We start from the raw sequence: 27,744 nt of genomic DNA, 5'->3' as shown, positions 1-27,744 counted from the left end.
TCTGCCCGCTCTCCCTGTCCGCGTGGTCTGGTCACTTTTACTGCCCTGAAGCGCCGTTCTCCCTCCAGCACCGGCGATTCCCATAGCCAGCCTTCTGCCAGCGTGCGTCATCGGGGCCTCTTCTCAGGCACGTCCCGCCTACTCTGCAACTTCCTGTTTTCTGCAAAGGTGGGATGCGCGCCTGAGGAGAGGCCCCGACGACGCACGCTGGTAGAAGGCTGGCTATGGGAATCGCCGGTGCTGGAGGGAGAACGGCGCTTCAGGGCAGTAAAAAAAAAAAACAGAGCTGACCATGTGCAGGGGGCTGTCGGCATCTGGAAGAACACTGCCAAATGCCCTGGGTTTGAAACAGTTCAGTAGGGGGTGGGGGAGGAGGGCAGCGGGTGGAGAGGAAATGAGAGGCCCGTGCCCACCCAGTGCACCGCCAGGCCCATCTAAAAATTGAACTCTGGCTACGCTACTGCATCAGAGAATCATAGACTGGCTACCCCGCCCCCCACCTATTACTCATTACACCTTCATGCCGGACACAAGGCAAAGGCCATGCTAAGTCACATCTCCACTGTTTTCCACAACACACAACTAAGCAGTCATTAAGGCTTGGTCCTATTTTTTCAGTAGGGTTTATAGAATACTTGGACAACCCACTTAACATGGCCAGGGTATTTTTTTTTTTTCATTTTTATTTATTTTTTTCAATCAGTCCTCAGTTCAGTATAAGCCCAATGAAATAGTAACTTTATTTTACTGTTATAGCGGTTACACAATCAAAGAGCAGGAATGGAAGATACTATTCCAGTGGGCTCACCCTGCAGAGAGAAAACATTGCAAAACTGCCATCAATATGGGCTGCAGGCATGAAGGCTCCAGTAACACAACTTTTGAGCGAGTAAAATCTTGACAGAAAAGTGTTTTGGTTTTTTTTCATCTCTTTAAAAAAAAAAAATGCAGCTCAGCTAGTAGTGGGAGCCACACTATTAAACACTTTCTATTTAAACAAAACAGAACCCCTCCATGTTAGCTGAAGTGTATTTGTTAGATCAAGTCGTAACAAAGACCTTATAATCAAACACACACAGCTGACATTACTTTCCCTAACTCACATGATGACTGCAGCCTGAATTGATGGCGATTTTCTTAAAAATAAGAAGTGGATCAGTAATTGCCTAGGAATCCCAGAGGCATCTTACCACTGTTGGAGCTGCATCTTGCTACGTAAAGCCTGCACCTGGAAAAAGACAATTTCCTGAGATACAGTAATTTATCTAAGATGATTCCAGCAGCGTACACTAACTTATAAACCTAAACGCAACTTTAACATAAAGGAAGGCAACAGTAAAATCCATCACAGTGGTGGCTACAAAGCCTAGCTTCTGTGGCCATCAGCAACGTGCTTGCCTCAGATCATTTCCTTCATGGCTTGTTGACCCAGATAAGAGGAAGGTCTAATCTACATGAAATTTCTATCCATCCCCTACCCACCATCAAAAGGTTATCCTACTTGTTTTCACGGTGCATCATTCTTAGAACCACTGAAGAGGTTATGCAGATCTCCAGGCTGCCGTCAGCCTATTAGTAGATCCAAGGTATATCAGGCAGCAGAATTCACGATGGCAGTTAGCTGCTTCATCCACAGCCCTATGCACTTCCAGTTCTCCCTTTCCTATCTTCCCCTTAACTATTAACAAACACTACAAAATGATCTTCCTGTAACTTTTAGCAGAAGAAGCTTCCTTCAAAAAGTGCAAGATTCAGGCTGATGAGTGACGGATTCTATCCCACAAACATCAGCTACAGCAAAAATTCACATTAAAGGAAGTCTCTTGTATTGGAGCAAGAGTTAGCGTGACAGTCAGACTACAACTGCGCCTCCCGTTTCTTCCACCAATTTTGATTGTTCCCATGTGTCACACCAACTTGCTTAATTCCATTATTTTTTCCTCTATTGAAACCCTGGCTGTACCCAAAAAGCTGTTCCATGGTTGCTATGTGATACTGTCTCTCCTGCCTTTAGAGCTTCTTGAGGCGACTGTACAGTTCTCGCTTGCTTTTCTCTCCTGCCCAAGTTCTGCTCTTGCTGCGAAATTTTTTCAGATCTTCCTTGAAGTCTTCATGATGCATGGGCCGGTAGTCTGGTGGCTCACACTGGGCCTGGGGAAAGAAAAAAAACCCAACCATTTTAGTTGGAAGTCAATTGAATGAGGAGGTAGCATACTAAGTATGCAAGTCTTTCAACTTTTATGGGTGGTTATCACTATCACTGAATTCTTGGGTTATCTCCTGTACATGAATGCCACCAAGGTATTTAAATGTCTGTCATATCCCCTCTCTCCTGCCTCTTCCAGCATATACATGTTGAGATTCCTAAGCCTGTCCTTTAATGTTTTAATGACTGAGATCGCTTACCAATTTTGCAGTCGCCCTCTGGATGAACTCCATCCGGTTTATATCCTTCTGTAGCTGTTGTCTCCAGAATTGCATACAGTACTCTAAATGGGCCTCACCCGAGACTTATACAAGGGCACAACAGCCTCAACTCTCCAATCATCACCTCCAAGGAGGCCTCCGGATTAGTCAGTATGAAGAGATCATTCCCAGAGAGACACTCATTTTGTACTCCTGCCCATTGACCTGCACCCCCCACCCCCGAATCAAGCCTTGCTCCTGCAGTTGCTGGGCCAAGGGCTCTATCACCAGAGCAAAAAGAACAGGGAAGAGAGGGCACTCCTGCTTCGTACCCCAAAAAAGCAGAAAGGGATCTGATCCATTAATTCTAATACATGCCAAAAGGGGAGCTGTAGATGGATCAAATCCCCAAATGCTCCAGCACTTGGAACATAAAAGAGCCAGGCCACCCTATCAAAGGCTTTCTCGGCATCAACACAAAACAGCACTGTCTCTTGCTGGGAAGCCCAAGCCCACTCAATTAAGTTCAACACCTTCTGAATATTATCCCCCACCTGTCTTCCTACTATTAAAAAAAAAAAAAAAAAACAACTTGACTGGTCCAAATGCACTAGTCACAGAACCCAACTCATAAGCTTATCAGCCAGCACCCTGGTAAGGATTTTACTGTCCATGCCCAGTAGTGACATCGGCCGATAAGACCCACAATGGGAGGGATCCTTCTCCTCCCTTTACCCCTGTCAGTCTCATAAAATAAGGCAGGAACATGCCCTCCTCCCAAAAATTAAAGAAGCGCAGCAAGGGTGGGAAGAGGGCCTCACAGAACTACTCGAAACTCCACCGCAGTATATTGCTCAATCAGGATGGACCACATCTGTGGGCAAAATCCTCCCCATAGTCACAGAGTCCAGATATGCCTCCAATTCGCACTCTTTCACCCACCGAATATAACACCTTGTAATATTCCACAAACAGTTCCCAGATCCACATTAGCAGTCACCTACCAGGAAAGGGATCTAGGTGTCATCGTTGATATGTCATAAATACGTTCAAAATCCTCTGCTCAGTGTGCAGTGCAGCAAATGGAATGTTAGGTATTATTAGAAAAGGAATGGAAAACAAAAAGGAGGACATTATAATGCCTTTGTATCGCTCCAAGGTGCGACCGCACCTCGAATACTGTGTGCAATTCTGGTCAGTGCATCTCAAAAAACATCTGGTGGAATTAGAAAAAGTACAGGAAGGGTGATGAAAATGGTAAAGTGGATGGGATGACTTCCCTATTAGGAAAAGCTAAAGTAGCTAGGGCTCTTCAGCTTTGAGAAAAGACAGCCGAGGGGAGGTCAGTCTATAACCTTGCATAATCTCTTGTTTATGATTATAGTTAAGGATTTTAATAACCACTCTGTTTTTGTTGCCCTTCTTGGGACCGGCCTAGTCTGTGCGCACACTCAATACACAATGGACCAAAACTGTCCATGAGCAAACTTTTTCTTAAACCATTGCTCCAAGATAGCCGCAAGATTTCTTTCAGGTACCTGTTCTGTAAGACCTAAGATTCTCAAGTTGTTTCATTGGAAATGTTTTTCTAAGTCTTCAATTTTAGCGTCTTGTGCTTTTAGTCAGCGCTCCAAATGCGCCATCTTTTTTGTATGCTGAGAGGCCTCATCTTCAACATTGGACAGCCGGTTTTCCATCTCCGTAGTCCTTTTACTAGTTTCATCAAGCTAGGCTCCCAGCTTTTTCAAATTCTCCACCAGAGCCGCACCAACCGCTGTAGTAATCTGTGCAAGCTGATGATCCGTGAAGGCAGGTACCTGGGATGTAACTGGCTTCGCCATTTTAGAGTTGGAGTTTCGCGGCTTTTGTCAGTTTTTGTGCCTCTTTTCGACATTCCGGTAGACATGGGCACCACGTATTGGTCTGTACAAGCTTCCAATCCCTATATTCATAAATTATGTCCCATTTTAAGCAAGTTGAAGCAAAATTTCTTTGCTGTGAATAAAGCCTCATGGGACCAGAATCCTAGCATGAATTGGAGCAAAAAGGAGAAAGGAACTGCTGGGCCAAATCCACTCTCTCAAAGAAGATATGTTTATTTGTTAGAAACAAGAGCCCAAGTGTTACCTACACTTCTGAAGGTCAACCACCAGCTACCTCAGACAGGTTTCTGGGCTGCAGTATCAAACCACGGGTGGGCTCAGGCCTACCCAGAAGTGGCATAGCTGTGATGTGGCTGGCAGGGAGCCCCCAAGCCCCGCCCAGCTGAAGACTCCTGGCATCTCTCCCTCCCCCCTCCAGGCAATTGAAGGTCTCTTAATTCCACTCCTTTAACACCTTCTAAATCTTTGTTCTTCACCAGCAGCTCACACACTACTTGCACTGGCCCCAAGCTAAAGGACTTAAAAGGTATCAGGAGTTGGGGAGTGGAGTAAAGAGACCCATGTGTATGTGTGTGTAAGAAGTGTGTGTAAAAAGTGTGTGTAAAAAGTGTTTTTTGTGTGTGTGTGTGTGGGGGGGTTCTCATGCCCACCCACTTTGGGTTTGGTCCTGTACAAAATTGGATGTCTGGCCTCACCCCTGTTATCAAACATGCCAGACCCAGGAAGAGCACAGTACAGGCCTGAAAGCTTCTGCTTTGGCACAGAAGACAAGCTTCTTCTAACAGTAAATCCTTCAAGAGGCATAGAATGACTAGGAGATTAAAAACTTTAACATAGGCTTATATGTGAAAGTTCAATAAAAGTACTCAGTAAAACCTCATTTTAATAGCTGAAAAGACACCCCCCCCCCCCCCCATTTTCATATGGGTCAAGATCTAAACCTTGACTGCAGGAAATGGCTGCTTACCTTATAGTTTAAGAAGAATTCTTTGTAGCCCCCCTTCAGCAAGTACAGTTCAGGGTAGTACAGGGCTGGGTACTCGTTCACCTCCCTGTCTTTTTCTCTCACAAATCGGCACCTGGAAAGAAATGAAAGTGAGCCTCATACTCCTACTGTGAAGAAATCTATTCTGTTAGCAACTTTATACCCATTCTCACAGAAACTCAGCTTTGAGGGACCACTTAACTGTTTAAAACAAAACTCTTCACATTAAACATAAGCATCAGTCATGTAATGACAAACCTGTCCAAACCTTAGCCAGTCAAGCTTTCTGAATATCCTAACAGTGAATATTCATGAGAGATTTGCATGCACCTCCTCCACCACATGCAAACATCCCATGAATATTCATTGTGAATAGCCTGACAACCTGACTGTTTGGGGTTCCTCAAGGATAGGTTTGGGAACGACTGCTTTACCCCTTACTACCCTTTGGAGGTGCTTGGCAGGACCTACTCAGGCCCTGCCTAATCTAACAGCTCAGCCACTCGGACCCTGCTCGTTTCATTCCATGGTACATACAGTACTCAGTGTACCTGAATTTCTAGTCATCACAGCTAAAAAAAAAAAAAATCCACACAGAATTAGAGAATGGCAACCAAAATGATTGAGGGGATAGAATGACTCATATAAGGAAAGGCTAATGAAGTTATGACTCTACAGCATGGAGAAGAGATGGCAGAGGGGCGATACAATAGAAATCTAGAAAATCCTGAGTGAAATGAAACAGGTAGAAGTGAATACATGGTTTGTTCTAAAAACTATGAAGACTACGGGACACATGAAGTCACTAAGTAGCACATTAACAATTCAGCTGGTTAACTAATTCAAATACTTAGGAGTAATCCTAGATTCAAATTCAAGGTTTTCGACTCACATATGGGCTGAAAGAATGGGCATCTAACTGGCAGATGAAATTTAATGTGAACAAGTGTAAAGTGATGCACATTGGAAAGAATAATTCAAATCATAGCTATATGATGCTAGGTTCCACATTAGGTGTCACCACTGAGGAAAAAGGATCTAGGTGTTATCGTGGATGTTAAGACTGAAATCTGTTCAATGTGTGGCAGTGGCCAACCCCCCCCCCCCAAAAAAAAAAAAAAAACTATGTTGGGAATTATTAGGAAAAGAAGAGAGAATAAAAGAAAGGAGATCATAATGCCTCAGTATCCTTTCATAGTATTGTGTATAATTATGGTTGCTGCATCTCAAAAAGATCTAGTGGAAGTGGAAAAGTACAGCAAAGAGCGACCAAAATGACCGAGGGATGGAATTATATGAAAAATGGATAAAGAGATTAGGGCTCTTCAGCTTGGAGAAGAGACACCTAAGGGGAAATATGATAGAAGTCTATAAAATTCTTATCAGAGTAAAATGGGTAAACATGAACCAATTGTTTACACTTTCAAAAAGTACAAAAACCAGGGCACACGCCATGAAGTTATAGTAGCACATTTAAAACAAATACGGAGGGCTTTATGTTTAACACATTAACGTGATTAACGTGTTAAATTGATTAATGCAAAAAATTTAAACCTGATTAATACATTAGGATCCCAGCTCCTTGCCCCATGATCTGGTATCTCTCTCCTCTCCTTTCCCCCCCCCCCCCACCCAAGGTCTGCAATCTCACTCGTCCTCTTTCCAGCATCTCTTCTTCTCCTGCCACCTCTATCCCCCCCCCCCCCCCCCACCCCATGTTGCTCTGGCATCTTATTCACCTCTGTAGCCCTCCAAACTTGCCTTTAAAGTCAGTCAGCCCAAAGCCCTCTACTTCTGTAGCATTCCACCATCTCTAATGAACTTCGTTTCTGGGCTGGTAGGATGCTACAGAGGGCAGGCTCCGGGCTGGCCAGAAGTAGCATGTCTTTAGCGCTTCTGCACTTCAAACGTTGAGAGGATCATGGGAGATTGCTGCCCACAGATGGAAGGAAACAGATGGAAATTAGATAGTTTTGAGAAGGAGGTAGAAAAACAGAGGAAAGTCAAATGTGAAAGATGGACATATGGCAGGAAGTGAATAAAGAAGGGGAGAAGAAACGAATGGATAGGTGGCCTTTGAGACAGTTCAGAGCATAGAGACAAGGAGGCAGAACCAGAGACAAAGAACATGACTATAAAAATAAAATCACCAAAAGGTAAGACATGATTTTATTTTTAGTTTAGTAATTGAAGTGTCAGTTTTGAGCATTTACATCTGCTGTCTATATTTTGTACTGTACAGAAGGAAATGCTATATGCAATTGTGCGATTAACACTTAATTGAGGTGCAGCCCTTCAAAATAGGAGAAAAGTTTTCTACTCAAATGTATTTAAGCTCTGGAGCTCATTCTTGTAGCAAGTAATAAAAAGTTAATGTAGCTGGGTTTAAAAGTTTGGACAAGTTACTGAAGGAAAAGTCCATGAGCCATTATTAAAGGAGCACTGTTGAAAGCCACTGCTTATTCTTGGTGTTAAATAGCATGGAAGTTTTCTCTAACCCCGAACATCCCACTTGTCTGGATTGACTAGCGCAATTTTTCTCAACCCAACCCTTATGACACACCAACCTAGTCAGGATACCCACGATGATTATGCATGACATAGATCTGCATACAGTGGAGGTAGTGCATGCAAATTTATCTGATGCATATTCATTACAGATCTCCTGAAAACCTGACTAGCTAGCTACCCGTGGTCTAGCAGGATAAGGAAGATGAAATTTGGACGTAGCTGCTAATTTCCTTTCCTTGGGGGAGGGGGGGGGGGGCCTTTACTTCAGGAACTTGTACAAACTTTAAAATCCAGCTATCCTAACTGCTTCCACATCATCTGACAAGCTCCAGAGCCTAATTTTCAACTAATTGTTAATGTACTACTTGGTGGATATTTTATTTTTGTTACATTTGTACCCCGCGCTTTCCCACTCATGGCAGGCTCAATGCGGCTTACATGGGGCAATGGAGGGTTAAGTGACTTGCCCAGAGTCACAAGGAGCTGCCTGTGCCTGAAGTGGGAATCAAACTCAGTTCCCCAGGACCAAAGTCCACCACCCTAACCACTAGGCCACTCCTTGGTGAGTCCCAAGGACTGGGTTGAGAACCTCTGCTCTAACCTCTAGGCTACTTCCTGATAGATTTGTAGAAATCTCCTAATGGAGGCAATGGAGACAAAGACAATACCTGAATTTAAGAATAGAACAAGCACAGAAAACTGTTGCTACTAATCGGGTTTCTAAAAAGATCAAAGGGGGGGGGGGGAATACACTCCACTATAAAACGATAGAAAGGAAACAGGAGTGTATAATATGTGGCAACGAAGTACTTACTAAGCAAGTACTCAACACAAACACTAATGTACCTAAAAGCGAATGCTACATACCTGTAGAAGGTATTCTCCGAGGACAGCAGGCTGATTGTTCTCACTGATGGGTTGACGTCCTCGGCAGCCCCCTCCATCGGAAAGTTTACTAGCAAAGACCTTTGCTAGTCCTCGCGCGCCCATGCGCACTGCGCATGCGCAGCCGTCTTCCCGCCCGAAACCGGCTCGAGCCGGCCAGTCCAGTATGTAGCAAAACAATACACTTCAAGGGAAGACTCAACTCCAAAGGGGAGGCGGGCGGGTTTGTGAGAACAATCAGCCTGCTGTCCTCGGAGAATACCTTCTACAGGTATGTAGCATTCGCTTTCTCCGAGGACAAGCAGGCTGCTTGTTCTCACTGATGGGGTATCCCTAGCCCCCAGGCTCACTCAAAACAACAACCATGGTCAATTGGGCCTCGCAACGGCGAGGACATAACTGAGATTGACCTAAAAAATTTACCAACTAACTGAGAGTGCAGCCTGGAACAGAACAAACAGGGCCCTCGGGGGGTGGAGTTGGATCCTAAAGCCCAAACAGGTTCTGAAGAACTGACTGCCCGAACCGACTGTCGCGTCGGTTATCCTGCTGCAGGCAGTAATGAGATGTGAATGTGTGGACAGATGACCACGTCGCAGCTTTGCAAATGTCTTCAATGGAGGCTGACTTCAAGTGGGCTACCGACGCAGCCATGGCTCTAACATTATGAGCCGTGACATGACCCTCAAGAGCCAGCCCCGCCTGGGCGTAAGTGAAGGAAATGCAATCTGCTAGCCAATTGGATATGGTGCGTTTCCCTACAGCCACTCCCCTCCTATTGGGATCAAAAGAAACAAACAATTGGGCGGACTGTCTGTGGGGCTGTGTCCGCTCCAGGTAGAAGGCCAATGCTCTCTTGCAGTCCAATGTGTGCAGCTGACGTTCAGCAGGGCAGGAATGAGGACGGGGAAAGAATGTTGGCAAGACAATTGACTGGTTCAGATGGAACTCCGACACGACCTTTGGCAGAAACTTAGGGTGAGTGCGGAGGACTACTCTGTTGTGATGAAATTTGGTGTAAGGGGCCTGGGCTACCAGGGCCTGAAGCTCACTGACTCTACGAGCCGAAGTAACTGCCACCAAGAAAATGACCTTCCAGGTCAAGTACTTCGGATGGCAGGAATTCAGTGGCTCAAAAGGAGGTTTCATCAGCTGGGTGAGAACGACATTGAGATCCCATGACACTGTAGGAGGTTTGACAGGGGGCTTTGACAAAAGCAAACCTCTCATGAAGCGAACAACTAAAGGCTGTCCTGAGATCGGCTTACCTTCCACTTGGTAATGGTATGCACTGATTGCACTAAGGTGAACCCTTACGGAGTTGGTCTTAAGACCAGACTCAGACAAGTGCAGAAGGTATTCAAGCAGGGTCTGTGTAGGACAAGAGCGAGGATCTAGGGCCTTGCTGTCACACCAGACGGCAAACCTCCTCCAATGAAAGAAGTAACTTCTCTTAGTGGAGTCTTTCCTGGAAGCAAGCAAGATGCGGGAGACACCCTCTGACAGACCCAAAGAGGCAAAGTCTACGCCCTCAACATCCAGGCCGTGAGAGCCAGAGACTGGAGGTTGGGATGCAGAAGAGCCCCTTCGTCCTGCGTGATGAGGGTCGGAAAACACTCCAATCTCCACGGTTCTTCGGAGGATAACTCCAGAAGAAGAGGGAACCAGATCTGACGCGGCCAAAAAGGAGCAATCAGAATCATGGTGCCTCGGTCTTGCTTGAGTTTCAACAAAGTCTTCCCCACCAGAGGGATGGGAGGATAAGCATACAGCAGGCCCTCCCCCCAATCCAGGAGGAAGGCATCCGATGCCAGTCTGCCGTGGGCCTGAAGCCTGGAACAGAACTGAGGGACTTTGTGGTTCACTCGAGATGCGAAGAGATCTACCAAGGGGGTGCCCCACACCTGGAAGATCTGTCGTACCACACGGGAATTGAGCGACCACTCGTGAGGTTGCATAATCCTGCTCAACCTGTCGGCCAGACTGTTGTTTACGCCTGCCAGATATGTGGCTTGGAGCACCATGCCGTGACGGCGAGCCCAGAGCCACATGCTGACGGCTTCCTGACACAGGGGGCGAGATCCGGTGCCCCCTGCTTGTTCACATAGTACATGGCAACCTGGTTGTCTGTCTGAATTTGGATAATTTGGTGGGACAGCCGATCTCTGAAAGCCTTCAGAGCGTTCCAGATCGCTCGCAACTCCAGGAGATTGATCTGTAGACCGCGTTCCTGGAGGGACCAGCTTCCTTGGGTGTGAAGCCCATCGACATGAGCTCCCCATCCCAGGAGAGACGCATCCGTGGTCAGCACTTTTTGTGGCTGAGGAATTTGGAAAGGACGTCCCAGAGTCAAATTGGACCAAATCGTCCACCAATACAGGGATTCGAGAAAACTCGTGGACAGGTGGATCACGTCTTCTAGACCCCCAGCAGCCTGATACCACTGGGAGGCTAGGGTCCATTGAGCAGATCTCATGTGAAGACGGGCCATGGGAGTCACATGAACTGTGGAGGCCATGTGGCCCAGCAATCTCAACATCTGCCGAGCTGTGATCTGCTGGGACGCTCGCACCCGCGAGACGAGGGACAACAAGTTGTTGGCTCTCGTCTCTGGAAGATAGGCGCGAGCCGTCCGAGAATCCAGCAGAGCTCCTATGAATTCGAGTCTCTGCACTGGAAGAAGGTGGGACTTTGGATAATTTATCACAAACCCCAGTAGCTCCAGTAGGCGAATAGTCATCTGCATGGACTGCAGGGCTCCTGCCTCGGATGTGTTCTTCACCAGCCAATCGTCGAGATATGGGAACACGTGCACCCCCAGCCTGCGAAGCGCCGCTGCTACCACAGCTAGGCACTTGGTGAACACCCTGGGCGCAGAGGCGAGCCCAAAGGGTAGCACACAGTACTGGAAGTGGCGTGTGCCCAACTGAAATCGCAGATACTGTCTGTGAGCTGGCAGTATCGGGATGTGTGTGTAGGCATCCTTCAAGTCCAGAGAGCATAGCCAATCGTTTTGCTGAATCATGGGGAGAAGGGTGCCCAGGGAAAGCATCCTGAACTTTTCTTTTTCGAGATATTTGTTCAGGGCCCTTAGGTCTAGGATGGGACGCATCCCCCCTGTTTTCTTTTCCACAAGGAAGTACCTGGAATAGAATCCCAGCCCTTCTTGCCCGGATGGCACGGGCTCGACCGCATTGGCGCTGAGAAGGGCGGAGAGTTCCTCTGCAAGTACCTTCTTGTGCTGGAAGCTGTAAGACTGAGCTCCCGGTGGACAATTTGGAGGTTTTGAGGTCAAATTGAGGGTGTACCCCTGCCGGACTATTTGCAGAACCCACTGATCGGAGGTTATGAGAGGCCACCTTTGGTGAAAAGCTTTCAACCTCCCTCCGACTGGCAGGTCGGCCGGCACGGACACTTGGATGTCGGCTATGCTCTGCTGGAGCCAGTCAAAAGCTCGCCCCTTGCTTTTGCTGGGGAGCCGCGGGGCCTTGCTGAGTCGCACGCTGCTGACGAGAGCGAGCGCGCTGGGGCTTAGCCTGGGCCGCAGGCTGTCGGGAAGGAGGATTGTACCTACGCTTGCCAGAAGAGTAGGGAACAGTCTTCCTTCCCCCGAAAAATCGTCTACCTGTAGAGGTAGAAGCTGAAGGCTGCCGGCGGGCGAATTTGTCGAATGCGGTGTCCCGCTGGTGGAGAGACTCTACCACCTGTTCGACTTTTTCACCAAAAATGTTGTCCGCACGGCAAGGCGAGTCCGCAATCCGCTGCTGGAGTCTATTCTCCAGGTCGGCGGCACGCAGCCATGAGAGCCTGCGCATCACCACACCTTGAGCAGCGGCCCTGGACGCAACATCAAAAGTGTCATAAACTCCTCTGGCCAGGAATTTTCTGCACGCCTTCAGCTGCCTGACCACCTCCTGAAAAGGCTTGGCTTGCTCAGGGGGAAGAGCATCAACCAAGCCCGCCAACTGCCGCACATTGTTCCGCATGTGTATGCTCGTGTAGAGCTGGTAAGACTGGATCTTGGACACGAGCATAGAGGAATGGTAGGCCTTCCTCCCAAAGGAGTCTAAGGTTCTAGCGTCCTTGCCCGGGGGCGCCGAAGCATGTTCCCTAGAACTCTTAGCCTTCTTTAGGGCCAAATCCACAACTCCAGAGTCATGAGGCAACTGAGTGCGCATCAGCTCTGGGTCCCCATGGATCCGGTACTGGGACTCGATCTTCTTGGGAATGTGGGGATTAGTTAATGGCTTGGTCCAGTTCGCAAGCAATGTCTTTTTCAGGACATGGTGCAAGGGAACAGTGGACGCTTCCTTAGGTGGAGAAGGATAGTCCAGGAGCTCAAACATTTCAGCCCTGGGCTCGTCCTCCACACCCACCGGGAAGGGGATGGCCGTACACATCTCCCGGACAAAGGAGGCAAAAGACAGACTCTCGGGAGGAGAAAGCTGTCTCTCAGGAGAGGGAGTGGGATCAGACGGAAGACCCTCAGACTCCTCGTCAGAGAAATATCTGGGATCTTCCTCTTCCTCCCACGAGGCCTCACCCTCGGTGTCAGACACAAGTTCACGGACCTGTGTCTGCAACCTCGCCCTGCTCGACTCCGTGGAACCACGTCCACGATGGGGGCGTCGAGAGGTAGACTCCCTGGCCCGCATCGGCGTAGCTCCCTCCGCCGACGTAGTCGGGGAGCCCTCCTGGGAGGTGGCCGCGGTCGGCACCGCACGCGGTACCGACGTCGGGGACCTCAACCTGGGCGATGGGCCAGCCGGCGCCACGCTCGACGGTACCGGAGGCGCAAGCACCGCCGGCACCGGAGGGGTAGGGCGCAACAGCTCTCCCAGAATCTCTGGGAGAACGGCCCGGAGGCTCTCGTTCAGAGTGGCTGCAGAAAAAGGCTGAGAGGTCGATGCAGGCGTCGACGTCAGAACCTGTTCCGGGCGAGGAGGCTGTTCCGGGCTGTCCAGAGTGGAGCGCATCGACACCTCTTGAACAGAGGGTGAGCGGTCCTCTCGGTGCCGATGCCTGCTGGGTGCCGAATCCCTCGGCGACCCAGAGCTCTCGGTGCCGACACGGGGAGGAGACCGGTGTCGATGCTTCTTCGACTTCTTCCGAAGCATGTCACCGGAGCTCCCCGGCACCGACGAGGAGGACGTAGAATCCATCCGTCGCTTCCTCGGGGCCGAGACCGAAGAGGGTCGATCCCGGGGGGGCTGTACCGCAGGAGCCCTCAGGGTAGGAGGAGACCCACCCGAAGGCTCACCGCCACCAGCAGGGGAATGGACAGCCCTCACCTGCACTCCTGACGATGCCCCTCTGTCCGACGACATCAGCAGACGAAGTCTCGGTACCACCGACGTCGATGCAGTCGCCCGATGCCTCGGCGCCGATGCAGAGGTCCGATGCCTCGATGCAGTCGATGGAGCGGCAGCCAAGGAAGATGGTCCGGACGCTGACGACGTCGATGCACTCGATGCCTCCGGTGCCGATGTCGACGAAGAGCCCGAGAACAAAACGTTCCACTGGGCTAATCTCGCTACCTGAGTCCGCCTTTGTAACAGGGAACACAGACTGCAGTTCTGAGGGCGGTGCTGGGCCCCTAGACACTGAAGACACGCAGAGTGCCTATCAGTGAGCGAGATTACCCGGGCGCACTGGGTGCACTTCTTGAAGCTGCTGGAAGGCTTCGATGTCATGGGCGGAAAAATCACGCCGGCGAAATCAAAAGCCGAAATGGCGAAAATTGAAGCACCAAAATTTAGAGGGAGAAAAATCTCGACCGAGGCCAAAAGAGGCCTACCCCGACAACGAAAGAAAACTTACGGGGCAAAAAAACTGAGAAATACGGGAAGGGCAGAAAACCCAAAAGGGTCTTCCGGAACACTTCCGGAGCGCTTCCCGAACTCTTTTTGAGAAAAAGAATGAAAAAACACGTCGAAAAGGACGCGCGAGATCGACTCTCTGGGGCACGAACGGCGTAACACGACCGTACCGAGCGCGGACGAAAGAAGACTGGCCAGCTCGAGCCGGTTTCGGGCGGGAAGACTGCTGCGCATGCGCAGTGCGCATGGGCGCGCGAGGACTAGCAAAGGCCTTTGCTAGTAAACTTTCCGATGGAGGGGGCTGCCGAGGACGTCAACCCATCAGTGAGAACAAGCAGCCTGCTTGTCCTCGGAGAATGTCTTTTTATCTATCATTTTAATATACATTTTTGGTAAAGAGGCATCGATATAAAACAGACTATTGGATCTCCTATAGCGCACAGTTATTCCAGATCGAAAGCTTACCCGTTTGTATCAATTATCTGCCTCAAACGCCTTCTTTAAAAATTTATATACAGTGGGGGAAATAAGTATTTGATCCCTTGCTGATTTTGTAAGTTTGCCCACTGACAAAGACATGAGCAGCCCATAATTGAAGGGTAGGTTATTGGTAACAGTGAGAGATAGCACATCACAAATTAAATCCGGAAAATCACATTGTGGAAAGTATATGAATTTATTTGCATTCTGCAGAGGGAAATAAGTATTTAATCCCTCTGGCAAACAAGACCTAATACTTGGTGGCAAAACCCTTGTTGGCAAGCACAGCGGTCAGACGTCTTCTGTAGTTGATGATGAGGTTTGCACACATGTCAGGAGGAATTTTGGTCCACTCCTCTTTGCAGATCATCTCTAAATCATTAAGAGTTCTGGGCTGTCGCTTGGCAACTCGCAGCTTCAGCTCCCTCCATAAGTTTTCAATGGGATTAAGGTCTGGTGACTGGCTAGGCCACTCCATGACCCTAATGTGCTTCTTCCTGAGCCACTCCTTTGTTGCCTTGGCTGTATGTTTTGGGTCATTGTCGTGCTGGAAGACCCAGCCACGACCCATTTTTAAGGCCCTGGCGGAGGGAAGGAGGTTGTCACCCAGAATTGTATGGTACATGGCCCCATCCATTCTCCCATTGATGCGGTGAAGTAGTCCTGTGCCCTTAGCAGAGAAACACCCCCAAAACATAACATTTCCACCTCCATGCTTGACAGTGGGGACGGTGTTCTTTGGGTCATAGGCAGCATTTCTCTTCCTCCAAACACGGCGAGTTGAGTTCATGCCAAAGAGCTCAATTTTTGTCTCATCTGACCACAGCACCTTCTCCCAATCACTCTCGGCATCATCCAGGTGTTCACTGGCAAACTTCAGACGGGCCGTCACATGTGCCTTCCGGAGCAGGGGGACCTTGCGGGCACTGCAGGATTGCAATCCGTTATGTCGTAATGTGTTACCAATGGTTTTCGTGGTGACAGTGGTCCCAGCTGCCTTGAGATCATTGACAAGTTCCCCCCTTGTAGTTGTAGGCTGATTTCTAACCTTCCTCATGATCAAGGATACCCCACGAGGTGAGATTTTGCGTGGAGCCCCAGATCTTTGTCGATTGACAGTCATTTTGTACTTCTTCCATTTTCTTACTATGGCACCAACAGTTGTCTCCTTCTCGCCCAGCGTCTTACTGATGGTTTTGTAGCCCATTCCAGCCTTGTGCAGGTGTATGATCTTGTCCCTGACATCCTTAGACAGCTCCTTGCTCTTGGCCATTTTGTAGAGGTTAGAGTCTGACTGATTCACTGAGTCTGTGGACAGGTGTCTTTCATACAGGTGACCATTGCTGACAGCTGTCTGTCATGCAGGTAACGAGTTGATTTGGAGCATCTACCTGGTCTGTAGGGGCCAGATCTCTTACTGGTTGGTGGGGGATCAAATACTTATTTCCCTCTGCAGAATGCAAATAAATTCATATACTTTCCACAATGTGATTTTCCGGATTTAATTTGTGATGTGCTATCTCTCACTGTTACCAATAACCTACCCTTCAATTATGGGCTGCTCATGTCTTTGTCAGTGGGCAAACTTACAAAATCAGCAAGGGATCAAATACTTATTTCCCCCACTGTATATAAAACAACAAATTTGCACAAAAATGAGAGCAAGAATAGCTCCCAAACTACTTATCTGAACATGTAGAACACAGCGACGTGGAACCTAAGTCCACACACCCAACGCCCATAAGTTTCAAAACGGTGCTTCTGGAGCAGACTGTAAGAAGCTGCTGCACAAGTCAAAAAGTATGTTAGCGGCATGACCCCCTCCTAGAAGACGCTAAAGCCATTTTGAAGCTTGTGGGTGGGTGGACTTAGGTTCCACAGCGCTGTGTTCTACATGTTCAGATAAGTAATGTGTAGAGTGCTTGCTTAAAATACTTTGTTGACCCTTACTTCAAATCGTATTTGTCTACCCCCACCAGACTTGGCGATCGCCTTTATGGTAATATGTAAGCCACATTGAGCCTGCTAGTGGGTGGGAAAATGTAGGATACAAATGTTACAAATAAATACATAAATCACTAACTGGGTTTCTGCCAGGTACCTGTGATCTGGATTGGCCAGTGTTGGAAGCAGGATATTGGACTAGATGGACCACTGATCTGACTCAGTCTGACTATTATGTTCTTATTTAAGGGACTGTCCAGCTGAGCAGTTTGTATGGATAGGCTGCATGGTCTGCCATCATGCTCTGTGTTTCTATCGAGATCTTTAGCGCCAGAGATCTTTAGCGCCATGTGAAGCCTGCTAGCTATGATCTCTCCCATCTACTTTTCTTGTTTCTTATATAGGTTGTTCTTACAGCTGTATCTAATTAGATAAATATGGTCCATCTTCAATTAAAGTGCACTGATTAACCCATCTTTTCCCCAAGTCTCCCCATGTTAGTACTTGTCTCCCGATTAGATTGTAAGTCCCATAGAGCCAGGATGGTTGTCTACATATGTACAGCAGTATGCACGCTTTATATAAATTGCTTTGAGGTAAGCAGTGCCAGCGGTTCATGTTAGAAGCACAGCAATAGCAGCAATGCTGAGACAGCTAAAAACAGCACTAATGGCCTAGAACAGTACAAAAGATGAGGAAGCCTACACAGCTCGAACAAAGTCCTATGATAGGCCAAGACATTCGGCTGGCTTCAGAGAGCCTTACTGTCTAGATAATCACACCTCAGTTGCAGTCCTTGGAGGTGGCATTACCTCTTTCTTGGAGGATGAGACAGCTTGATTTGATGGTTACAAGAGACCAACCCCAGGCAAGGCATGAACCTGGAAATCCCAGAATGGTAGCAATTCCAGTTACCACTCCTTCTCTGCGCATATCCAGCAGATAGCCAAGACCTGTCGCTTCTTCCTCTATAACATTAGCAAAATCCGCCCTTTCCTCTCTGAGCACACCACCCGAACTCTCATCCACTCTCTCGTTACCTCTCGCTTTGACTACTGCAACCTACTCCTCACTGGTCTCCCACTTAGCCACCTATCCCCCCTTCAGTCCGTTCAGAACTCTGCTGCATGGCTTATCTTCCGCCTGAACTGATACACTCATATCACCCCTCTCCTCAAGTCACTTCATTGGCTTCCTATCAGGTACCGCATTCAATTCAAGCTTCTGCTACTAACCTATAAATGTACTCGATCTGCAGCCCCTCCATACCTCTCAACCCTCATCTCCCCTTACATTCCTACTCGTAACCTCCGCTCTCAAGACAAAGCCCTCCTTTCAGTACCCTTCTCCACCACCGCCAACTCCAGGCTCCGCCCTTTCTGCCTCGCCTCACCCCATGCGTGGAACAAACTCCCCGAGCCCATACGCCAGGCCCCCTCCCTGCCCATCTTCAAATCACTGCTTAAAGCCCACCTCTTCAATGTCGCCTTCGGCACCTAACCACTACACCTCTACCCAGGAAATCTAGACTGCCCCAACTTGACATTTCGTTCTTTAGATTGTAAGCTCCTTTGAGCAGGGACCGTCCTTCTTTGTTTAATTTGTACAGCGCTGCGTAACCCTAGTAGCGCTCTAGAAATGTTAAGTAGTAGTAGTAGTAGTACCACCAATCTGCAGTTGGGGAGTTTACTTTCAGGGATTGTGGTTGGCTGAGGAAGCAAAGTAGACAATTGTTTGGAGGCCAGAGCCACTTGATTAGCCTTGTGGGCTTTTCTTCCCCTGATAAGGAACCAGGCAATCTGGGCCTGATCAGGGGACAATGTGATAGCCATGGTGCATGTGAATTAACCAAGAGTCTGTGAGTGGCAGAAGAGATATGGACTGAAACTGGGCAGAGCACAGTGTCAGGAAAAAGGTTGGGTGCTGAACTGCAACCAGCAGCAGTAGGAAGCAGGCTCACAAACCAGTAACAAAGCAGTCGCATGGTGGCAGCCTGTAGCAAGCATTAGGAAGAGAAGTGGTACGTGGTTTTGCAGCTAAAGTTCAGAAATGGATCAACCAAGGGTGGGTCAGCATTAGAAGGAAAAGAGGGGGGAAGGAACCTTAGGAGCATCAGATATCAGGTATTAGTGTCATTCTGCAATTAGAAGCTCTTGGTTAAATTTAACCAATAAAGCAACAGTTATACCCAGTGTTTTCAAAGAGTACTGATGAGTCTGGACTATCTTAGGAATAAAAGGAAAGTTACAGTACTAGTCTGACACTCAAGTATAGGAACATTCTTGATTAAACACAATCATCCCCTTCCAAGAATGAAAATCCATCAGTTCCCATTACAAACATCTCCCGTATACAACACAAAATAACAGAATTCAAAGGGGTTAATGTTTTCAAACAATTAGGATGTGCTAATTTGACCCAAATTACCCAGTACAACCAATTTCCTGTGTGTGAATTTTGGTTTTCATGGTGGTGATTACTGCAGCTTTTAATTTGAACCTTGCTGCTGCTAACACCATCCGGCACTCAAGGCTGCAGTATACAAACTGCAGCCGAGGCACAAAGCTGCCCAAACGGAGAGCCAGTCAGGGGGAGGGACCCGGCCACCCAGGTGTGACACCCCAAAGGGGACAATGACGGGCCCCAGCGGACCCGCAACACCTAGCACACCAAAGTCTTCCAGGCACAGGGATCCACCAGAACCAGCACAGAAACAAAGGAAAACTCTGAAAATTAACTCAAAAACCTATCCAGATCGGGCAAGCTGCACAGGCTGCCTGTCTACCCTCTGCTGAGACTGAGAAAATACTGGCTATAGATGGCTAGGCACAGGTTATAAGTACATAGTTTCAAGTTTTGTGTTCTCAGTCTCCCTCTGCATAACCCAAGCGTCTTGACCGGTCTGGAGGGTTGATGAGGAAGCAGACTTTTTGAAATTTCAACTGGCAAGGTGGTTTATTTCCCTAACAAGAAATAAAAGAAGCCATCCGAGAATGCCAAATCTTACTGGAGAGCAAAGGGATGGCACCTACCAGGGCATATTCTCAATTTAACTAAAGCAGCCAAGCGCAAACATACAATCTTCTAAGCTGAATGCATTCTGCCTCAACACAATCTGCTCAGCAAAACACAAAATGGAGCTCACCAAACTTCAGCCTGAAGAAACACACAGGTATATATAAAATATTTTGTAACGTAGTAAAAAGTTACACTCAGATTAGCAATATACTCCCACTGAAGGGTCTCTTGTTAACATGCTTCATAGATCTACCACACAAGCAAAATCATGAAAGCTGGGATAGACACTCACATTCTGGGTCCACGCTCTGAGGAGAACTCGCAGTGGAAGACTAAAATTACTCGCTTGCCATTGGAGGACACAATAGGCTGTTTTAGCAGAAAGACTTCTACCTCTTTTTCCATATGGAGGTTTGTTGCCCCCTAGAGAAAGAGTTACAAACACAAATGTTAATTGCCAGTACAGATAGGTGTGGTTTTAATTGACAAATAGGCACTACTATTTGTATATTTGTGAAATCCTATAAATCATGTAACCTGTATGTAAAAGAAAAAAAAAACTCCCAATACATATCACAGCAACTCCTTTGCCCTGGAAGGACAAAAAAGTGGACCTCCTTCACTCCCACTGCAATAAAACAGACTCTCAGACACTGGCATACCAAACCAGCTAATCCACAGCAGTGTATGCTGCACAAGATGGAAAGGATGACCACCAGAACCTCAATGTGCTTCATACATGCAGCAAAGGAGCCTGAGTGGAAGTGCTAGGGCACCTCAATCAACCCAAGCCTGAGAGCTGCTAGAATATTTAATTTATTTATTGTTCATTTATATCCCACATTTTCCCACATATGCAGGCACAATGTGGCTTACAGAAAAATAGGAGGAATTACAAATTATGAAGATACAGATAAGCGAAAAAGATAAAACAAGGGGGCATTGACTAACAGCGGAAAACTAAGCAGGGAGGGGAACGTAAGGGAATATTAATCAGCAGGGGAACTAGTGGAGTAGGCTGCAACAAAGAAGTAGGTCTTCAGTAATTTCTTGAAGAGGGTGTGGTCCGTTTGCATTTTGAGGTGCCTCAGCAGAGCATTCCACAGTTTTGGGCAGCAGTAGCGGAAAGACGAGGAAAAAATCTTCTTGTATTTCATGCCCCTGCAGCTTGGAAAGTGGAGTTGAAGATATGACTGGGCAGTAGGCACAGAGTTACCCTGTGGCAATCGCTGACTAAATGCTGAGTTAAAATTACTGGCCAAGCTCTGACCCAGACCATCACAACAGAGCCAAGGCATTCACAGAAACCCTACAGTGAGCAAACACCAACACAAGAATAACACAACCCAACAATCCACAGGAAACCACAGAGGTCAAAAGGTATGTTATTTTTATTGTGCCAACATCATGTTTATCATACCTATGGGCTGAATGTTCTAATACACTACCTATTAAGGAATTTCATTTGTATTGTACCGACATTGTATTATGAATGTTCCTCCATGCTACCTATTTATACCCTGTTGGTATTTATCATTGTATTTACAGTGGGGGAAATAAGTATTTGATCCCTTGCTGATTTTGTAAGTTTGCCCACTGACAAAGACATGAGCAGCCCATAATTGAAGGGTAGGTTATTGGTAACAGTGAGAGATAGCACATCACAAATTAAATCCGGAAAATCACATTGTGGAAAGTATATGAATTTATTTACATTCTGCAGAGGGAAATAAGTATTTGATCCCCCACCAACCAGTAAGAGATCTGGCCCCTACAGACCAGGTAGATGCTCCAAATCAACTCGTTACCTGCATGACAGACAGCTGTCGGCAATGGTCACCTGTATGAAAGACACCTGTCCACAGACTCAGTGAATCAGTCAGACTCTAACCTCTACAAAATGGCCAAGAGCAAGGAGCTGTCTAAGGATGTCAGGGACAAGATCATACACCTGCACAAGGATGGAATGGGCTACAAAACCATCAGTAAGACGCTGGGCGAGAAGGAGACAACTGTTGGTGCCATAGTAAGAAAATGGAAGAAGTACAAAATGACTGTCAATTGACAAAGATCTGGGGCTCCACGCAAAATCTCACCTCGTGGGGTATCCTTGATCATGAGGAAGGTTAGAAATCAGCCTACAACTACAAGGGGGGAACTTGTCAATGATCTCAAGGCAGCTGGGACCACTGTCACCACGAAAACCATTGGTAACACATTACGACATAACGGATTGCAATCCTGCAGTGCCCGCAAGGTCCCCCTGCTCCGGAAGGCACATGTGACGGCCCGTCTGAAGTTTGCCAGTGAACACCTGGATGATGCCGAGAGTGATTGGGAGAAGGTGCTGTGGTCAGATGAGACAAAAATTGAGCTCTTTGGCATGAACTCAACTCGCCATGTTTGGAGGAAGAGAAATGCTGCCTATGACCCAAAGAACACCGTCCCCACTGTCAAGCATGGAGGTGGAAATGTTATGTTTTGGGGGTGTTTCTCTGCTAAGGGCACAGGACTACTTCACCGCATCAATGGGAGAATGGATGGGGCCATGTACCGTACAATTCTGAGTGACAACCTCCTTCCCTCCGCCAGGGCCTTAAAATGGGTCGTGGCTGGGTCTTCCAGCACGACAATGACCCAAAACATACAGCCAAGGCAACAAAGGAGTGGCTCAGGAAGAAGCACATTAGGGTCATGGAGTGGCCTAGCCAGTCACCAGACCTTAATCCCATTGAAAACTTATGGAGGGAGCTGAAGCTGCGAGTTGCCAAGCGACAGCCCAGAACTCTTAATGATTTAGAGATGATCTGAAAAGAGGAGTGGACCAAAATTCCTCCTGACATGTGTGCAAACCTCATCATCAACTACAGAAGACGTCTGACCGCTGTGCTTGCCAACAAGGGTTTTGCCACCAAGTATTAGGTCTTGTTTGCCAGAGGGATTAAATACTTATTTCCCTCTGCAGAATGCAAATAAATTCATATACTTTCCACAATGTGATTTTCCGGATTTAATTTGTGATGTGCTATCTCTCACTGTTACCAATAACCTACCCTTCAATTATGGGCTGCTCATGTCTTTGTCAGTGGGCAAACTTACAAAATCAGCAAGGGATCAAATACTTATTTCCCCCACTGTATGTTCCTGTTTTAAAAATGTGTATTTGTCATGTTATTCCTATTAGGATTCAATCTGCCCGTCTCCAAATTTACCTCAATTGTATTATGCTTATATTTGGTCATTTTACTATTGTTATGCTGTCAAAACAGTAAGCTTTATGTCGAGCTGTACATCACCTTGGATGAATCTCTTTGTAAAGATAGTTACTAAACCCCAATGAACACAAATATACTAAACTGCTTGGCAGACACCCTAAACCAAATTGACACCCCCCCCCCCCCCCGCGTTTACAGGGTGCACAGTGGTGGTAGAGGGAATGGTGTGCGTTTCACACATTCTCATCTGTGTGCCCCTCAACATCTTGTGAAAAGGCACTGTCATGCCTTCCTTTGGAGGAGTTAGAAATGTGAGGATATCTACCATTCCTGCCCCAGGTTTCTCCACTTCCACAAATTTAAATGGAATGGTATTGGTCATTTCCTGAACAAAATCAATCAGTTAAGGAGAGGTCTTCCAGGAGACTGCTTTCCTATGGAGGGGAGAGAGGTCAGAAGCACCCCCCCCCCCAAAAAAAAAAAAATAAAACACAAAAACAGACTTAGAATGCTGCAGGTTCACAGTCTGAACCTCAGGAATGTGCTGAATCTAACCTGGAAATGTGCTTCAAAGCAGAGGGCTAGCAGTCAAGGCCTTAGTAAAAGGCTTGGAAAAGAGACGAATGAGGGGAGATACGATTGAGGTCTACAAAATCCTGAGTGGTATAGAACAAGTAGAAGTAAATTGATTTTTACTCGTTCCAAAAGTACAAAAGGACTAGGGGGACACTTGAGGAAGTTACATGGAAATACTTTTAAAACAAATGGGAAGAAATATTTTTTCACTCAATGAATAGTTAAGCTCTGGAACTCTTTGCCGGAGGATGTGGTAATAGTGGTTAGCATATCTGGGTTTAAAAAAAAAAAAGGTTTGGACAAATTCCTGGAAGAAAAGCCCACAGTCTGCTGAGGCAGGCATGGGAAGCAACTGCTGGTCCTGGGATTTGTATTATGGAGTGTTGCCACAATTTGGTTTCTGTCAGGTACTTGTGACCTGGCTTGGCCACTGTTTGGAAAACAGGATACTGGGCTAGATGGACCATTGGTCTGACCCAGTATGGCTACTCTTATGTTCTTATGTACTCCTTGACTGTGGGAGTCTAAACTTCAAGTCTAATGGAAGTAGTAGGCATGCAAATCTCTCTCATGTATATTCATTAGGGAAATCCTGAAAACCAACTGGCTGGTAGTCTGTTTGAGAACCAGTGCGCCACATGTTCAGCTTGGAAGACAATAAGAACTAGTCAGTAAGCAGGGAAACCAATTCTTTTTAAACCCTCAAACCAAGTATAATATATCTAAATTACTAGGGCCCTCATGATCAAAAGCAAACGCCAGCGCTAGAAGCTGTTAGCGCCATACTAGCACCGGCGTTTGCTACCGCCCCATGATTAGAGCCCTCGAGTGCGTGAAACAACGCGCTCAAGGGCTCTTTGCGCAAGTAGCATGCTAATGCATGCTAAACAGGGCTCAGCGCATTCATCGCCAATGATCAGCAGCCAGCGCGCCAAAATTTGGGTCGCTGGCCACGGCAAACCCTACGCCAGCTCCGAGCTGGCGTTAGGGTTTGCAAATCATTGGGGAAGAATGGTGAGCCCAGATCTGTCAAACAAGTGTGGGAGGATTGTGCTGAGTGCATGCTCAGGCACAATTCGCCCGCACTTCTACCCCATGATCAGAGATAACTGCACTGCTTAAATCTGCATGCATTATCTCTGATCATCGGTGCAGTAAAGCCCCGTGCTGTTCCAGCGCTATTTGGAACAGCGCGGGGCTTTTGATCATCTGCCTATAGATGCTTCTCAGCATCCTCTTGGAAGCACACCAATCCATGAATATGCATGAGATCTGCAGGTACTGAAAGCCCTTTGCATGCAAGTCTGTCTCATGCATATTCACTGTGGCAATCCTGAAAACACAACTATCCATGTGTGTCTCTAAGGATTAAGAAACACTGTACTAGATATTTAACCACAGGGTACCACTGTCCAAAGGCAATAGTTTCTTTACTGCTAGCCTATGAAACCTGTAATAGAGACTTATTCCTTAAGTTCCTTAAGTTGGCTTTGCTAAACAAGCAGTGTAACTTAAAAATAAAAAGACACTATTGGGTTCTATTGGTGGAAGTGACTGATGGTATATTCAATATCTCCATAAGATATTTTTGAAACATCTTGGATCCAGGGCTTGAAATTTAAACTATCAGAGTCAGTGTGAAAAAGCAGAATGTCATCTTTATAAAAATTAAAGAAAATCCCAGATTCTTGAATAAGAATGGCTAATGCTGCTAGGAAGAGACTGAAAAGAGGGGACAAGACAGAACCTTGCAAAACTCCACAAACAAGTTGTTTGGTCTGAATCTCTAAATGGCATCACAACCTTGAATATTATCTATGAAGACAGACTGGAACCAGTCAGGACCTGATCAGATAGTCCTAAGGTATGGAGATGGGAGAGGAGGAGTGAATTGTCCACTAAATCAAATGCCACCGACAAGACAAGGGAAAGAGCTAAGGTTATTTGGTCTTTATCTACATAGGAATGTACCTCACTGACTCACTGACACAAACATGATACCAATTATGACAGTCTGGACTAGTCATAAAACCAAATCAGTAAGGTGGAGAGGGAGGTGATAAGGAAAAATTGTGTCTTACCTGATAATTTTCTTTCCATTAGTCATAGCAGACAAATCCAGAGACTTGTGGTTATGACCATCTACCAGCAGGTGGATATAGAGAGCACTAAACTGAACGCTGCCATATAGAACATATGCTCCTCAATCAGCATGTTTCATAACAAAGCAGAAGGAAGAATTAGTCAAACATTTCTCCCTCCTCACAGAAATGAGGTAATTCAACTCTTTTGAAGGAGAAACAGCAAACAGAAAAACCTAAACAGAGAAAACAGCTAAAACTGATTAAGCATTGTTCTTGAAAGGGCGGGACCATGGATTCATCTACTGTGACTAAAAGAAAGAATTATCAGGAAAGATAATTTTTAGAACATAAGAATAGCCATACTGGGTCAGACTAATGGCCCATCTAGTCCAGTATCCTGCTTCCAGCAGTGGCCAATCCAGGTCAGAAGTACCCGGTAGAAACCCAATTAGTCTAACTGCTCTACTCAGTTAAATGGTGGGGTTTCTTGCTGCATTCATTTTCATAAGAAAGTTTCACAATTTAAATGTTTAATAACAAAATATTGAAGCTTTAGAGGCAAAATGATTAATACAATAAAAGGTGCTTCATATCTGGAATAGCCTGAATCAACACTTTATGATGCCTCTTGGCTAGTAAAGGAAAAAAAAAAAAAAAAAAGAACAAAAGAAAACAGTTATAGGGTTGAGTCTATTTTGTGAGACTTTTTCCAAGATATTTTGCCACATTCAAATATACTCTATATTTTGTAGAGTGCTTTTTCCATTATTGTTTATAAGAAACCCAATTAGTAGCAACATTCCATGCTACCAATCCCAGGGCAAGCAGTGGCTTCCCCCATGTCCACCTCAACAAGACTATGGACTTTTCCTCCAGGAACTTGTCCAAACCTTTTTTTTTTTAAACCCAGATATGCTAACCACAGTTACCACATCCTCCAGTAGTGAGTTCCAGAACTTAATTATTCTTTGAGTGAAAAAAATATTTCCTCCTGTTTTAAAAGTATTTCCATGCAATTTCATTAGTGTCCCCTGGTGTTTGTACTTTTTGAAAGAATGAAAAACAATTGATTAATTTCTATCCATTCTACAACACTCAGGATTTTATAGACCTCAATAATATCCCCCACTCAGCCGTCTCTTTTCCAAGCTGAAGAGCCCAAACCTCTTTAGCCTTTCCTCATACGGGATGAGTTCCAAATCCTTTATCATTTTGGTCGCTCTTCTTTGAACCTTTTCTAATTAAGCTGTATCTGAGATACGGTGACCAGAACGGAACGCAATACTCAAGGTGAGGCCACACCATGGAGTGATACAGAGGCATTATAATACTCTTGGTCTTATTTCGCATCCCTTTCCTAATAATTCCTAGCATTCTGTTTGCTTTTTTGGCCGCCGCTGCACACTGGGCAGATTTCAGTGTATTGTCTGCAAAGCGAATGCTACATACCTGTAGAAGGTATTCTCCGAGGACAGCAGGCTGATTGTTCTCACTGATGGGTGACGTCCACGGCAGCCCCTCCAATCGGAAACTTCACTAGCAAAGTCCTTTGCTAGCCCGCGCGCACCGCGCATGCGCGGCCGTCTTCCCGCCCGAAACCGGCTCGAGCCGGCCAGTCCAGTATGTAGCAAGACAATACACTTCAAGGGAAGACACAACTCCAAAGGGGAGGCGGGCGGGTTGGTGAGAACAATCAGCCTGCTGTCCTCGGAGAATACCTTCTACAGGTATGTAGCATTCGCTTTCTCCGAGGACAAGCAGGCTGCTTGTTCTCACTGATGGGGTATCCCTAGCCCCCAGGCTCACTCAAAACAACAACATTGGTCAATTGGGCCTCGCAACGGCGAGGACATAACTGAGATTGACCTAAAAAATTTACCAACTAACTGAGAGTGTAGCCTGGAACAGAACACACAGGGCCCTCGGGGGGTGGAGTTG

At 46.7% G+C, this 27,744-nt stretch overlaps 1 protein-coding gene across 1 annotated transcript in view; it reads right to left on the bottom strand.

Moving 5' to 3' along the window:
• Window positions 1–668: 668 nt before the first annotated feature.
• The window catches only part of CDC25A (cell division cycle 25A), a 161,997-nt gene continuing 134,921 nt past the window's right edge, over window positions 669–27,744 (bottom strand). Inside the window, exons 14-16 of the mRNA XM_030196572.1 lie at window positions 20,224–20,354; window positions 5,257–5,368; window positions 669–2,151 (exon numbers count right to left, since the gene is read on the bottom strand). Coding sequence (XP_030052432.1) covers window positions 2,011–2,151; window positions 5,257–5,368; window positions 20,224–20,354 — 384 coding nt within the window. The 3' untranslated portion in view covers window positions 669–2,010. The remainder of the gene's footprint in view (window positions 2,152–5,256; window positions 5,369–20,223; window positions 20,355–27,744) is intronic.

This window comes from Microcaecilia unicolor, chromosome 1 (genome assembly GCF_901765095.1).
Source record: "Microcaecilia unicolor chromosome 1, aMicUni1.1, whole genome shotgun sequence".
Taxonomy (NCBI): Eukaryota; Metazoa; Chordata; class Amphibia; order Gymnophiona; family Siphonopidae; genus Microcaecilia; species Microcaecilia unicolor.
This window is presented reverse-complemented; position numbering and strand designations above follow the sequence as displayed.